Genomic DNA, 15493 nt, shown 5'->3' on the forward strand with positions numbered 1-15493 from the left:
TGCTATTATAATTCTCTACAAACGGAGGGCATAAAACTCTGCAGATAAGCCAAGTATTCTTATTTCAAATTACTAGGAAAGCAAGGAGCATCCCACAAAGTAAAAAAAATACCAGTTAAAACTCTCAGCCATAAAATATTTCTAAGTGTAAAAATGCTTGAAGAACTAACTCGTCTCGTGGCAAAAGCCAGCTACTGCCTACAACACCTCAGTAAATATTCTCCTCCTGGGGAAGTCTCTCCTTTAAATGGAAGGAGATTCTTTTCAGTAACTTCTAAGTATCTGTTGTTGATCAGCCTTGGGAACTGGACAGTGACTTGATGTGCTATGGCACTCCCTATGTTTGCTAAAAGCAACCAGGCATAAAGCAGAATGCAGTGTTAGCAACGTGTGCCAGTTTTTATACCATAGCACATAGTTCTTGGATTACAATAGAAATAACTGTTTTGCTTGGCGTAAGAATAAAAAGATTATTTTTTAAAAAAATTTTTTTTTTACATGGACACTTCTACAGAAACAACAGCTTCTAGTCTCTTTTCAGCTGATAAGAGTGATGGTATGCAGAACTGTCCTTGGATGGGGTGGAAGTCCGTGTCATTTTAACCAGGAGCAGTTCAGCGCTCTCACATTCCAATGGAAACATCGTTGTTTGGTTTGGCCAAACTGAAGTGAAGCAGGGGGAAGGGGGGAGTTTTGCTTCTTTCGCTTCAGTACTTGCCAAACTGAGTATCAGAAAGTTACAAAGTATTGTAGCAGTGCAAGCCTATGTTCAAACAGAGCAAGAGGAAAAAGGGTTGTTGATAGAAAAAACAAGTTGCCAGAGTGGGAAGTGATGATAACAAGATATTTGCTCACATCAGAAAGAACAGTGTTCTGTGATTTTACATACCTCTTCAGCTGTGACCATGGCTATAACATTCACCCCCTGTTCCCACACCATCTGCCAGAAGTCATGGCACGTGTGTGGCAGAGGCCCTTGGGTAGCGATGTAGTGCCACTCCTCTCCACCTACAGTAACCTGGGAGTAAGGAAAAAAAAATTAAAAAAAAAAATACAGTCAGTGCCCAAATTCTCAGCAACGTCTGTGCCAGAACTGCCCTTTAAACAAAAGAGACCATAATGAAACCTTTACTTCTTTGTTCTTCCACTTTTGTTCAAAATTCTGAACAAGAATCACCCTTTTCATAAGAACAAACCTGACAAAAATACAGTCTTTGGTGCTTCCAAGTCCTTTCTTGGTGCCCATAAACACAAAGCTTTGAGCAAAATGTCATCTATTTTTCTTGCCATTGCATCTGGATCATATAGATGTAAAAAACGTGGGGTTGTTGGTTTTTTTGAGACCTTGTTTCTGCTATGGCTTAAGTACAAACAAGCAGCTGACTGACTTCCCTGGGCTCGGTGACAGACCCACGATGAAAGAAAAACTGAGCACCCGAGGAAGCGTCTATGTGCATTAGGAAGGCAGCGCCGTGCTGCGAATTAACACACAGTGGTGCAGAAAACCTGAAAGCAAACGACGTTTTGCACGAGGAAAGCTGAAGGCCTCCGCTGTTTAGCATCTCCCTCAATTATTTCCCACTGAGGCCAAAAAGAATTTCTTAAACAGACTCTTACTACACTGATCACTGCTGAAGATGTGGCCAAGCCACCCCAGAGGATGCAGTTATGCCCCCACACTGTCCGTAAGGCAGAGCTCAGATGCCTGTTGCCAGATAGTGATGAGATCAAGACAGGCTTCGTTTCAAGTTACTCTTCCTCACTCATCTTGGGTTTTTCCAGTTCAGAGGCTAGTATAAAGTAAATCCAGCACATTAAATGGCTTTCAAATGCCATGTGAAATTTAAAATTAACTAAAGCTGTAGTCATGTAGTCTATTTCCCAATACATAACTGGATTACCGACCACATCTTACAGAAATATTTCTGTATTTGCATGGCAACACACAACGAAATTATTTTTAAAGCATGAACATACAGATTTACACACTATAAACTGTGTAGTGCCTTGAATAGACCGGGCAGCACCTTGGAGATAACCAATACAAAACACTGCATCATTTACCTGACTGAAGCAGGTCTTCATACTGAGGCAGTTTTAAAAAAACCCACAAAACCAGAATATCACTTGCATACTTATGTGTAAAAAAATATTATTTTATGGCAGATGATTTGCTAAACATCAGGAAAGATTTACACAGAATTATTTTTTTTTTCCCAATATTTTAGGTGAAAAGCCAAATCACTTCTAGAGCTACTAGATATCATTTAAAAATGTCCTTACCAACAAAAAGCAAACTCAGATGAACTACTTATTTTCGAAAATTAAAATATTTCTCCTTCTCAGGCTAAGACCTCTTAATTCCACATATTAGCCCAGAGCCACTTCTCACAACAAAGTTATAAATCCCAGAGAAGAAGATTTACAACAGAAATGCTGACACATCCATAAATACCAAGGCGCTGGCAGACAACGCTACAAGGAGCAATCAATAACTCTGACAGGTTTAAGCATATTCTATGTTTGAGGTACAGGTCTTTGAACACATTTTCAGTAACAGAATCAATTTCTTTGTTATTCACGCAGCTGTCCATTAAGCTGAGTTACTTGGTTTTTACATCTGTAACTAGCATAGCGTTTGTATGATAAATTTTTCACTGCACTGAAAATGGGTTTCAATCCTGCACACTAGCTCATTTTCTTATTTCATACTATGCAGCATTCTCCTCTGTGAATGACGGTTAAAGTCTGCAAGACCAACGCAAGTAAACTCCTCAGGATCATGTACTAGGTGGGAATTAACAGAAACTGCACGGCGCTAACCGGCGTCTCGCACTTGGACTGGTCTTGTGCTTGCACGCTCGTCTGCAGTCACGAGTGCTGGTCTAGCATTACTGAGCTTTTTAAGTTGATACTGACCTGACCCAAACAGGCAGATGAAGTGGTCTCAAGAACTTTTTTGCTTAATCCATAAGTTTAATTGCAATTTGTCTCTCTGGTATAGCCGATGATCTTAGTATCTTAACAGCAAAGGTCAATGGTAAATAAGCAGAGAAATACTGTAAAACTGTGGGGCTTGCAGACTGAGCTGGAATCCTCCAGGCATGGATCTTATCAGGATGATATAGGAGTTGTCTTTGTCTACTGACTTCTGGTCCAAATATCCAGCCTCCTGGCACATGATATGAAAGGACCATAAATAGTCTGGAGGGAATGGGATGCCTGGAATGTTTACTGCATTCTAATGCCCTGACTGCAGGATATTAAAAATTGAATATTGGGCTCCAAACACACACACGCTGTGCTACTGAGGTAAATTTCACAGATGCAATTTCACCTTCCAAGCAAAAGCACATCTGCTTGGCTTCTGTACGTGCCACTATGAGTGTGAGAGGAAAACACTGGCAGGGACCTCTGTCATGTGCCAAAACTTTTGTGCGTGTTCCTGGGTGCTCTACGGATGTGAGATGCGTGCGTGTCCAACGCTGACACACAAAGTAAAATGTGGACTCAAAACTGGCCAGGGAAAATCCTTTTCTGGCTTAGTATTGCTTTATGGCCGTAATTTATGTTAGGAATCTTTGTTTTTTTTGGCCTCCTGACAAAGTAGATAAAAAATTTCAGGCTCAGAAACTCATCATCATAGCAATGTCTGATTATGCAAAAACTCAGTATCTGCTACCTACCAGGCTATATAGAAAAGTGATAACCTGCCAGGATCCTGGTTCAGAAATTGTTTTGGATCATAGGATTTAACACTGTAAATCACAACCAAGGGGGCTAGAAAGTCTCTTTAAACCTCTAAAAGGCCTTTACTTCAGGAAAACATTAATTTAACAGGATGTGTTATTTATTGGTTTTGAATTATTTCTTTTTAATTTGGGTTTTGACAACGAGAAGAAGCAGACAGCCCTCTCTGACAACAAGAGAATCTGTCATCTGAGGGGGAGGAGCGCTATTACTTCTCTCAGGGTAGAGTAAAAGCCAAAGAAGGACTTTTCAAATAGTATTGGAAGCTTAAAGAAAATCAAGCATCTGCAGGCACTGCAGGATAGTTCACTGTTAAAACTGGCCGTGTTTGTAAGTAAGAGAGTCAGGTCATATCTTAAATTATTTCTACATTGCATTAACAAGAAGAAATCTGGAGTATCTTGACGAAAACTTATTTTGAAACACAGAAGTCCAATGCAGTATCCCATCAGAGATGCAGGGATCTCATTAGTGAGGTGTTCTCTTTATCAACACATACTTAATTTTTTTTTTTTAAAAAATCTCTCTCATGATACAAGGAAGAAATATGTTATTTATATATAGAATTGCAATATCTATGTGAACATGCATTACTCATAACTACATACTTTTTCTTTGAACATAGAACTGCATACATGGAGCTACGTGCTTGATTTTTAAAAACTGTATCCTAAATGCTAGTAAATGGAAAAAATACTTCAGTCAAACCTTATGCAGTATTTCTTTCACGCTGCACATCAGCTGTAGGGACTCATTCTCCATGGGTTGGAGTCCCCCAGTGGCCCTCAAGGCTACTGGGACTGATAAATCAAAACACATACCGACCGTGTAAATAAAGTTTGCCTGCAGCTGTCTGTCTCTCTTGAAAACTTCTATGAGTGTAAACTCTAAATATATTCCTCTCTAGGAGTAGCATCTCCTTGTCCTGCACTTAGATGCTCATTCCTTCAGGTACAGGGTCATCACAACTGTATTACATTGGAGGTATCAGGGCTGATCTAATGCGTTTTCATGATGTTTAAGAGACACGGCATCTCCTTCTACATTAACTAATAGAGATGTTCCACAATCAGCTGGCAGAGGTAGGCATAAAAAAAAGTAAGGATGTCTCTCTAAAACAGCTTCCCAGTCTCTAGCGAATAAATCAATTCATGCACATTGGTTGATGGGGGACTTTAGAGATGCCCATGCTGACACATTTTGACTCAGCTACTTTTTCAGAATTTCAGGAGTAACAGAAATGCTGCTGTGCATCCAGAAATGCAAACAAAGCTTTAGCATACCTTCATTTACAAGGCAAAGTGCAATAAAGCTTTTACCTTTACGTGTGAAGCATTGATGTAGCCTGTATTATTTTCTTTGGTTGGCACCAGCTCTACTCGGTTCTCCTCATAAGGAACAACCTCCCTGATGCGGTTGCGCTCAGTGTTTTCAGGCAAGGCAGCAGTGGTGAAGATCCCATCTGCCTTTTTCTTTGGAATCTGCTCATATTCTGTAAACACCATCCCCTCTTCCAACTTCCTCTTCAAGATTTTGCACTAAGATTTAACAAAAACGAACACTGATCCATTAGTTCCTCCTGGAAGAACATTTACTGCTAGACTCGTCCATTAGTTCTTTGAATTTCAATACATAGTCATAGCATTCTCTTGCTCATTTCTTTTTTCAGTTACTGTTATCTGAGGAAACATGACACACTCTTATTTCTACTGAATGAAACCACAAGCAAATTTTACATTTTTACATTCCACCTCCACATTTTTTAAGACTGTTACCATAAAAAGCAAAACCATACTAAATACAATCCTGGTTCAATATGAATTTGTATATGATTTCACCACAACAGATGCTTGTACAAATATTTTAAATTTATCTTTTCAGGAAGAAGATCACACTGTGAGAAGCGTGATGTGGTCTGCATTTTCAAAACACTCCCAAACTTGCACACGTGCAGTTTCTGTGGTTGAACAGAATCCCACATATGTACAGGTGGAGGTTTAGTTCTGTCGTCTGCATGCCAGACAACACAAGGCTGCACATTTCTACACAGAAAGATCCTTTGCAAATATGTGTCTCAAATCTTAATGGCAGCAACTGTTTTTAATTTCCGAAATTCCATATGCACGCACACACCCGCATGTGCAAACATCAGGAGGCAAACAACTTTTTTTTTTTTTTTTAAATTTAATCCTGTTAGAGACATTAACTGAACTCCTTAGTTGTATCAGATCATGCAAGATCGTATCTATGGACGATCACTGTAGAAAGACTCCCTGATCAAGTCAAAAATACGCAAAATTTTAGATTTACAGCTTGATCTTGTAAGACATCGTAAGGTCATGTGAAACAGTGAACAGCCTCAATTTTCACAGACTTCAGTAATCGTTCAAGACACACCAGTGTTAACCATAGATCTTTTCCGTTAATGGCTCTGAAGACTTTTAAGAGAAATTTTTTCACATTTTGAATCAAATTTTAATATTTTTAGAAACTTTATGCTGCCAGGAACAAAGAGAACGAGCAACGTTTCATAAGCCTCCATCTTACCCTCTCATCCATTGGCACCTTGGTGACTTCATCCTGGCTGTCCTCTGGCACCGGAACCCTAGCAACTGAGAGTCCGTTCAGTGCTGCCAACATCAAGGGCCTCTTCTGGGCCTCCAGGCCTGCCATCTTCTGCTTTTCTAGATTCTTTTGGCAAGAAAAGGCACGTTTTCATCTCTGTGTGATTATTTATAATGCCAGTAAAATGCTGGAATGTTTTTTTAATCTCCAAAATCTGCAACTCTCTGGCCAAGGAATGCAGATGATCACCATTAGCATCGTAAATTCAAATACAACCTCTATTCTTCCTGTTATTCCTCAAAGGCCTGCTCCTACATGAGCACAGAATTTTAATTTCAAAGCAGCAATCCCAGCGTATAATACAGTTTACAGGCCATCAAAAGACATACAAATACAATCTCGAGCATTTTTCTGCAAACATTATTCTGCATGTAGGACTCACAAAGCATCACCCTGTTACGTTAAAGCAGTGCTACCGTAGCCAAGATACCTGGGGCATCTTTTAAAAAGCAATAATTTCAATCTATTACAGCCACCAGTAAAACACAGGGCAGTTGTTTCTCTTCTGTGATGGTAATACTTAAAATGAGAAGTCTTCTGACACACTCAGCTATTATGGTGATTCAAATAGCACCCATGATATATATCACACTGAACACTGAGCTCACAAATCCCAGAAACCGAACACAACAGCAGCCAGGGAGGGATATCATTTAGCATATTCATGCATCATATCATGCCGCGACACGGAAAACTCGAGTATGAGTTTTAAATTCATCCTGCCACCCTCCTTATGCCACTGGGAACTGAAACATCAAGCAGGAAGACAGATCATCTCTAAGAAGGAGTCGATTTCTGGATATTTGATTCCATTTCCTTAACAGTTCTTTCTGCCGGATTTGGAAGGAGAGATGAGCACAAGGGAAGCCTGGTTCTCAGCATGTATATGGAAGCTGTGGCCACCATACAGGCCATGCTCAGTTCCTGGAAACACACTACTGAACCTGTATGCCCTCAGATATATGTAAATGGCTTGACTTTTCAAAAGCCTGTGAGGTTTATGCTCACCACAAGGTTCCTCCAGAGCGCTAAGTAAAAAATAAACAAAAAAGCAAAACAAAAATCCCAAACCACTCTCCTTTCTTTTCTTACTTCCAGAAAGTGGGAAAATGCAAGCATTTTTCTTTCGTTTGGGCATTTTATTATTATTGCTACTTGCGAGATAAAATAGAAAAGTCTATGTTTGACAAGGTCATCAAATTACCACTAATATAACACGTGATTCCTATGACAAAAGGAAGGTCTGCATGTGTTAAGACTGCTGATCTGGGCTGAAACCACCTTAAAAGCTTGATGCTAAGACCATCCCTTTACTTTCAAAACAACATTAACAGCAGCAGCACCTTTTGACCAAAGGCTCATCTGAATTATTATTCAGAGGAAGAGTACTCAAATAACATCACTAAACTCTCTTCTTACCTCCATTTCCATCCGAAAATCCTTTGAGTTCCTGCTTCTCAATATGTTTTCTTTTCTCAGAAGATCAAAAAAGCCTATCTATGCTTGTTGTGACACCAGTGTCTACAGTATTTACTCATGAAAGATTATGTTTTACAGTAAAGTATCTATTTTACGTTTCAAGTTTAAGATTCTACAAGTTCTATGATACAACTCAACAGCCCCAGTTTGATTCCTAACCATTACACCCTTGTAAAGATCACCAATGAACAAGAACCACTATACATATGTTTAGAAATTTTTGTTGAAGATATAGTATTATTTAAACCTAACTAGTTAGTGATCTAGCACATTACAAACTCTTTTCTGCTTTGGACCATTTAGATGCTTCATTAATTTGTTTCAGAAAAACAAAACAAAACAAACAAACAACAGCATATACTTTGCTCTTCCCAGAGCATTACATCAAGCATATGTAGGTCACTGAAGAGTAAGCACCCCTCATCTTTCTGCCATTGCTTGCAGTGACACTGAGGCCTTTAAATATTTTTATTCTAAATTCATTGCGAGTTTAAAAGGACTTGAGTCCTTAAAAGGACTTTAAAAGGACTCTCACTCATGCTTGAGTATATTTTTTAGAAAAACAAACAATCCAGATCCTCTACATCTACTGGTTCTGTAATTAGATATCCGGTCGCTCATTATTTGCCAATAACGGCAACACTGGCAATCCGTATTCTACGGCTACCAGTGTTGTATTCACATAACTATGTTTAAATGGCAGGAAAGGCAATCCAAGAGATAATCTGAAAAGCTCAAGAATTTCCATTATGTTATACATTATGTGATACTTAACTCGACATCCCTGCAAAGAAGGAATAAAATGCCAGTGCCGAAGCACAATCTCCCACCCATCTCAGACCCATCCTGCCCTCAGCTCTGTGGGGGCTGGAGCGCCGTGCAGGCAGAAGGGAGCAGGCATCCCGGGGGCTTTGTGGTCAGCCTCCTCATCACCCGGCCGCGTGCTCGGCCACCCACCTCGGGCTGCCACTGCTGCCAGGGTGGTGGCATCATCAGCTGGATCGGATGCGGATCTGGCCAGCAGCCGAAGAACCGCAGCGCAGGAAGCAGACGAGCCCAATAGCAGTGCATGGGGTCAGCCCCTTTGGTGGCCATGAAGACCCACAAAACCAAATTGCATGTGGCACTTAATATCACATTTCCTAACTTTAGGCAAATCAACAACTTCCCACCCACGTATTCCCCACAGTTTACTGATGCAAAGGTTTTCTGGTATGGAAACTGACCTATGATTACTAATTTCCAAGAAGCCACTGCAACAGAGGAAGGCACTTACCCTCATCATGATTTCTCTTTCTATAATGCTGTCCTCAATAGAAAACATTTCAGAGACAGGCCTTTCCTTGACAGGTTCTTTCTTGACCCTCTCCTTCACACTCGTGAGGTCAGGCTCTGAGATGGAGGGCCCGAGCGAAGACCCGTTTATTGCCATTTGATCAGTTCGAGAGACACTAATGGCTTTGGAAGGCCCTGGCCTCATGGCCTTGGCCCTGGCTACAGCCACGGAAATGCTGACATGGTCCTGCCTCAGGGCTCCGTTGCTGACACTTTTACGAGGCCCAGGATACTCTGGAGGAGGTTTATTTGGTATTCTAGCCAAGGCAGCTTGCAGCTGAGCACTATACTCCATGTTCTCATGGAGGGCTGTTATCCGGGACACAGACTCTGGGGTTTCTTCTTCCTCTTCGCTTTCGCTGCTGTGTATCAGCATTGTGGCATCAGAGAATGTCTTTTTGTGATGATAATGAGGAACCTGCTGAACTTCATGCCCCATCTGAATCGACTCTTCTGGCTGCACCTGCTCCCGCAAAGTGTTCCTGCGCGGCAGAGGGGCGTTTAAAGTTTTTAATGCCATGGCTTCTATACCACGTACCATATTGCTGATGACCTCCAAACTATGGCGCTTGTTCACAGCTGCATGATGCTTCACTGCCATGAGGGGCTCACTGACCTCCTGCAGGGACTGACGGACAACTGGCGAGCTGTCCTCTTGGAAGGTCTTTACTGAGAGCTGCACTTTGCGAGTGACCAAGTCAGGGCTGCTCCCACTGACATACTTGTGCCGGTGGCTCGCCAGGTCTGGCGTGCTAGTGGCGGGACGTGGGCGCGGGTATGGAGGTGGGGGTCTGAAGAGATAGTTCTTTAACATGTGAGCAGTGTTGTAACTCTGGCTGCTCTGCAGCTGCATGTTGGCCAGTTCTGGTGTGCTGACAGTGTGGGATATGGCACTGGCTGCCGTCTTACTTTGCACAGTATTATTAGGGTTCATTTGTTCAGATGGGGTGACAGGCTTGTTATAGCCACCACCCTGGGGCCCGTATGTAATCGTGTAAGGATGTCTCTCTTGAATCTCAGGCTGACTGTAAACTAGGTCTTCTGGCTGGTTATAAGCATGTGTGTTTCCAATATTGAGATTCCTCAGAGATTGACTTTGGCTGTCCATCTGGATCACCCCTCTCTTCATTTGCCTCATGACAGTTTCATAATCTGGAGTTGGCCGGTAAGATGGTACTATGATTGCACTGTGTCTGTGGCTGGGTATATAGTCTGCTCTCATGATGTCGCTTCCAGGGATGCTCAGATTCGAGGACATCGGAGATGCCTGGATGAAGTTCTGTGAACGATTGAGGGAGTTCATGCTGTGGGCACTGCATACGCTCCCATTGGGTCCATTACCATTCAGATAGCTGAAGTCCACTGGACATCTGTCCAAACTGGTCTGAGACCTGCAGTAGAAAGTTTCTTCATTTCCATGGAAAATGCTATCTGTGTAGAGCAGAGATAAAGATGTTGACAATTTTAACACACAAGGACTCATTCAATGTTAACAAGACTTCAAACGCAGTCTGTACCAACAATTACAGAAACAGCTTAGTGTACAACAACTGCAAGGAACATTTGGTCTTGGGTCACTGAAATAGAGCAAAGCTACTCCCGTAAACATTCCCAACAGTTAGCAAAATATGGTAGTTCAGATCCTTGGGAGAGACATGAAAAGGAAAAGATAGAAAGTGTTTTTGCCTGGGGTGGCAAGGAAGAATAAGGAGGCATCTCCTCCCTCAGCATCCTGGAAGGATTCACTGCTGCTGCCATCTTAAAAATCCAGTGCTACTAGCCTATGGTAATCCTAAAAATTCTCTTGTCTTTTCTGTTGATGCACTGCTGTCTGTGATTTGAAGTAGCAGAGGACTGTGGAATTGGAAATCCTGCTTCAGACCAACCAACGGTTTTGAGGATCTTAAGTATAACACAGCAGGGTGATCAAGACTTGGGGAGGGGTGGGGGGGGATAGGGAGAAAAAAAACCCAACAAACCACTCTACAGATGTGCTAAAGAATATTAAATACTTCAGCAAAGGATATCTGAGAGGGAATCAAAATGATAAAGATGATGTCCTGGATCACAACTTTACTGCAAGACTGTCCGTGTTGAAAATCTCACAGGAAAAGAGGAGCAGCTCCCAAAACTCTGAAATCAGCTAGTTCTTCAACAGTACAGAGAAGCCTGTGGTAACACTAAGGCAACTTTGCAATCCTTCTAAAATTGAGAACATCCTCCTTCAGAGCCTCAGCTTCTCATTAAACCAGTAGTACCCACTAAATCAAATAATCTACTGTATGCAAGCAACTATACTGAGTGGCTTCTTTCAAAACTTACCAAATTCCACCTTAAAATTAGTCAGACCACCACAACTCTAAAACGCTATCAGGTACGACTAAGAGCTCCTCTGGCAGTGAGAGCACTTCAAGTGTACCTCTCATGAACTGCAAAGAACGTAGCCTAACAGACCTGGCTACGTGTATTCCAAAAGGTGGTGTGGTTAAGGGTGTGAGACTCAAGGTGTTTAGGGGCTGGGCTCCATTCCCAGCCTTCATCAAAGTAACCTGGTACAACCTTTTAGAGAATCTATCCGTTAAACGTGGGGGTAAAAATAATTAACCCTCCTTAAGTTCGTAAGGCTAAATGCAGGCAGACAGTGAAAAATCAGCAGAAAATATCATCTAAATATATAGTTTCATGACCAGGACACTATGATTTCTCCTACAGTAAAAGATATTTGCTGTTTCCTTTTCTCTCACTCCATTTCTCTCCCTGGCCCCAGCTGGCACTGCCTTTGAGTACAGCCATCATACTTCTTTTAGAAATTATTTTTTCAGCTCACTGAACTGGAATACCAAGTTTAAGGTCCATATAATCATGCACAGACATTTTGGAGAAATTTGAAAACTGAAATTGGACTTTAAACAGAAGACTTACTGCAACATTAACTATAAAACTGCTAGCTCTCCTCCAGCAGCAATTCCCATTTGACCATGACAGCATTAGAAATCTAGACATAAGGGGTAGGAGCTTCTTTGCATACACATAAAATTGAAGTCCACTAAAGGAAAAAAAAATATGTTCTAGAGTACCTTGTGAATTATGTGTTTCAGTGTAGTGTTCTCCACATTGGACATGCATAGGAGGCAGTATAAACGGATGTTGTCTTGGCTGAAATAAAAGCAGAAGGAAAAAAAAAGCATTATGAACTTTGTTTGCTACATTTTTTGCAGCTGAAACAGGAAAAATGTTTCTAAGCCCTTTCCACTGAATACTGCTTTCTCTTACCCAGCCAAAGACACATGGCTTGGCATTTCTTTATAGAAGAGAATAACATTTTGTAAATTGTTTGCTAAATTTTGTTACGGAGCCCAAAGCTGACCAGTTAAGACTCCTTTAAGCTCAACCACTTCAGAAAACAATATCCAGACTCCCAGCTCACTTAGAACTTTTCAAAGTTTATTAAAAGCCCTTGCCCTTGAAGAATTAAAACAAAACAAAAACCTAATCGGGACAAAAGCAGATGGAACAAATTCAAGGACCTTGAACATTGTTATACAAGCAATAGGAGCACATATGGACTTCAAATAATTCTCCAAATTACATGAATATTAGATTCCCTAGATAATGAACTGGAGCCTTCCTCCAACAACCTGCACTGCAATAAGCTTTTTAACACAAGTATCACAGGGGGCAATTCGGCATTAAATCAGCAGGATCATTTGCAGCGAAATAAATCACAGCTGGTGTATTCACCAGCTTTGTCCAACGGTAAACCGATGAGTTTTGCCACCACATTTTACCACCTGCATTGTAATGTCCTGCCTGGTGTCACTAAGCAAAGTTTACGAAAATATACTTTGATACACGAATTAAGCAGGAAGAGAAGGAAGACACTCTTGTCTTGTGAATATGTCTTCCTCAACAGCGGAATACAGGCTTTTGATCTAGGCTGGTTCAAGTAGTTCAAATTATTAAGGAATACTGTGGATGCCCAAGGCAAAAAAGAAACACCAAATAATTTACTTTTGCATGCATATGCACAAAATGAGCACCACGCAAGTTAGCTACTGAAGAGTGGGTGGGGAAGGAGTTAAATTCACATTTTCTATGGAAATGGAGAGAAGGAATGAGAACCAAAGAAACTGTGCACAAACATGAATTCTTGCATACAAAATGGCTGTGTTAAGCCAGAGCTGGAAGATAACAGGAAAAGTTTTGGCTACAATGACTACTTCCAAGGGTATAAAACTCTACTCTCACTGAACAATCTGGGCAAAGGAGCCTGCTGCTGACAATCCAAGTAGTGGACCTTAGCCTGGAACAACCCAACATGTTCAAAAGCCTAAGAAATGGGGGGCAGAGGAAAAGCGCAAGGAAGAAGTGACTTCTACTGGGAACGTATAGATCTAGAGCAGACAGGTGTTTTTTTTATGATAGGTGTTATGGAAGGTATCTGCAAGAAATTAGGGATTATTCTGTTGTGTAGGTTTCTTTCTTTGGTTTTTGTGTTTTGTTTTGGTTGTTTTTTTTTTTTTTAAGTCCCAGCTACCTCTTCTGACAAAACAAGAGAAGCTTGAGGTCTGCAGAACGTTAATATCCAACTGAGGAGGTTTTGCTGGAAAAATCAGCATCATTGAGTGGCCTGACAGGAAAAAGAAACAGCATAAAATGGCTTTAAAAGAATAGTTAATAAAATATAGGTTCACTGTGATGCCAAAACTGTATAAAGGGTCTTAATCTGAAAGTAATGAACGTGATCCTCAGTGAGGTGGCAGAGCCTCACCCTAAGGATCCCACTTCACTTCCTTTATGCCTCCTGATTTATTACCATACAAGACAAATGAATAGGTAGGTGTATAAAGGTATGTACAGTGCAGACAACAGTCAGGAAAGTTTTTTTTTTTTAATCCCCAAAGAGAACTGTTCCAACAAGTAAACAAAACAATTATGTAAAAAGCAGTTGAAAGTTCAACACGAATGGTTAGCAGCTCAGTTCACTTTTTAATTGATGAGCACACACTCCTCCTCTTGATCTTCCTGAGACTTTGGTTATTTTTTAAAACTTGCTGCATGCTTATGTTGAAAACAAAGAGATAGCAGAATTTGTTTCTCCTTTGAAAAAGCAGATTTCCATTTTTCACATCTAATATAGAAGGCAGCTCTCTCTTTCCCCTTGTGATATATCTGAGGCCATAGCATAAGAATGCAAAGCATGTTTCATTTCTTCACCTTCAGTTTTTCATAGTCATCTCCAGGGACTAAGCTAGCAGATACCAAAAATACTGTAAATATGCCCTAGACAAGATAATACACAGCCTGTGTATTGCATTGTGACACCTTAGAAACATGCTAAAAATGAAAGAACAAAGAAATCCAGAGCCAGCTAAAACAGCTTTCCTGCCAATGGCTAGGAAACACAGAACGCAACTTTCAGATCTAATGGACCATGTATACACACAGGGGAAAACAGCCTGTGCTGAAACCTGCAAAGATAAACTATCCTAATATCAGTACCTGCTTAAGCTTAATTTTCGAACATTTTCACAAGCTGTAACCACACCAGGGGGATGTGTCAAGAAAACACTCCTGTCCACATTAGCTTTCTGCCTTACAGCAAATAGGCTAGTGGAGTTATCACTCAGGGAAGGTCTACAAAGTAGGTATAATCTATAGCATAAATGAAAACTGGCAACCTGCATACCGATAATATTGCACTCTGTCCAAGGGACCAGCAGTGCTGTTGCTACTCTTATTTAAGGGATTCTGAATTACATACTAGATGTTAAAACTGGATCCAAAAAAGTGTCCTTAGAGCTGACTGGGAAAAAAAAAGATTCCCACAGATGGTTTTCGTAAAGATTCCAGGAAAAAGTTATCCAGTTTTATCAAATTCACAGTATTTATGGAGATTAGTTAAATGGAAACAAATACAGTTCAATAAAAACTCTGAATCATCACCCTGTACTGATTATAATAGTTTTACTTAAAATCACAGTAACTTCACACAGATAGTAAGCTCTTAACCCAAGAAGTTTATAAATTTTAAGCAGACTTTATACACAAAAACATGAGAAATGGAAGAAACACAAAAGGAGAAGCTGTACAATTATGTAATGAGTAGGTTTTGATGCACATAGCATCAAGACACTTCAAATTCTTTCTAGAGGATTATTTTCTTTACATACTGAATATAACCTCAATCTAGTAGAAAAGATGCTCGGTTTCTGCAGGGCAAATAAAAATATAATGCATTGAAGATGGTGATTTTTAATACTCAGTGGTGATATTATCCAGTTAAATTAATCAACCTGGGCAG

At 40.6% G+C, this 15493-nt stretch overlaps 1 protein-coding gene across 2 annotated transcripts in view; it reads right to left on the bottom strand.

The window, feature by feature from the left end:
- Positions 1 to 15493, bottom strand: part of PTPN14 (protein tyrosine phosphatase non-receptor type 14) — a 72044-nt gene that overhangs the window by 7648 nt on the left and 48903 nt on the right. For both annotated transcript variants that reach the window (XM_009980562.2, XM_086629411.1), the window contains exons 11-15: positions 12267 to 12345; positions 9131 to 10620; positions 6298 to 6441; positions 5070 to 5288; positions 890 to 1018 (exon numbers count right to left, since the gene is read on the bottom strand). In XM_009980562.2, coding sequence (XP_009978864.2) covers positions 890 to 1018; positions 5070 to 5288; positions 6298 to 6441; positions 9131 to 10620; positions 12267 to 12345 — 2061 coding nt within the window. The remainder of the gene's footprint in view (positions 1 to 889; positions 1019 to 5069; positions 5289 to 6297; positions 6442 to 9130; positions 10621 to 12266; positions 12346 to 15493) is intronic.

This window comes from Tauraco erythrolophus, chromosome 2 (assembly GCF_009769465.1).
Source record: "Tauraco erythrolophus isolate bTauEry1 chromosome 2, bTauEry1.pri, whole genome shotgun sequence".
NCBI lineage: Eukaryota > Metazoa > Chordata > Aves > Musophagiformes > Musophagidae > Tauraco > Tauraco erythrolophus.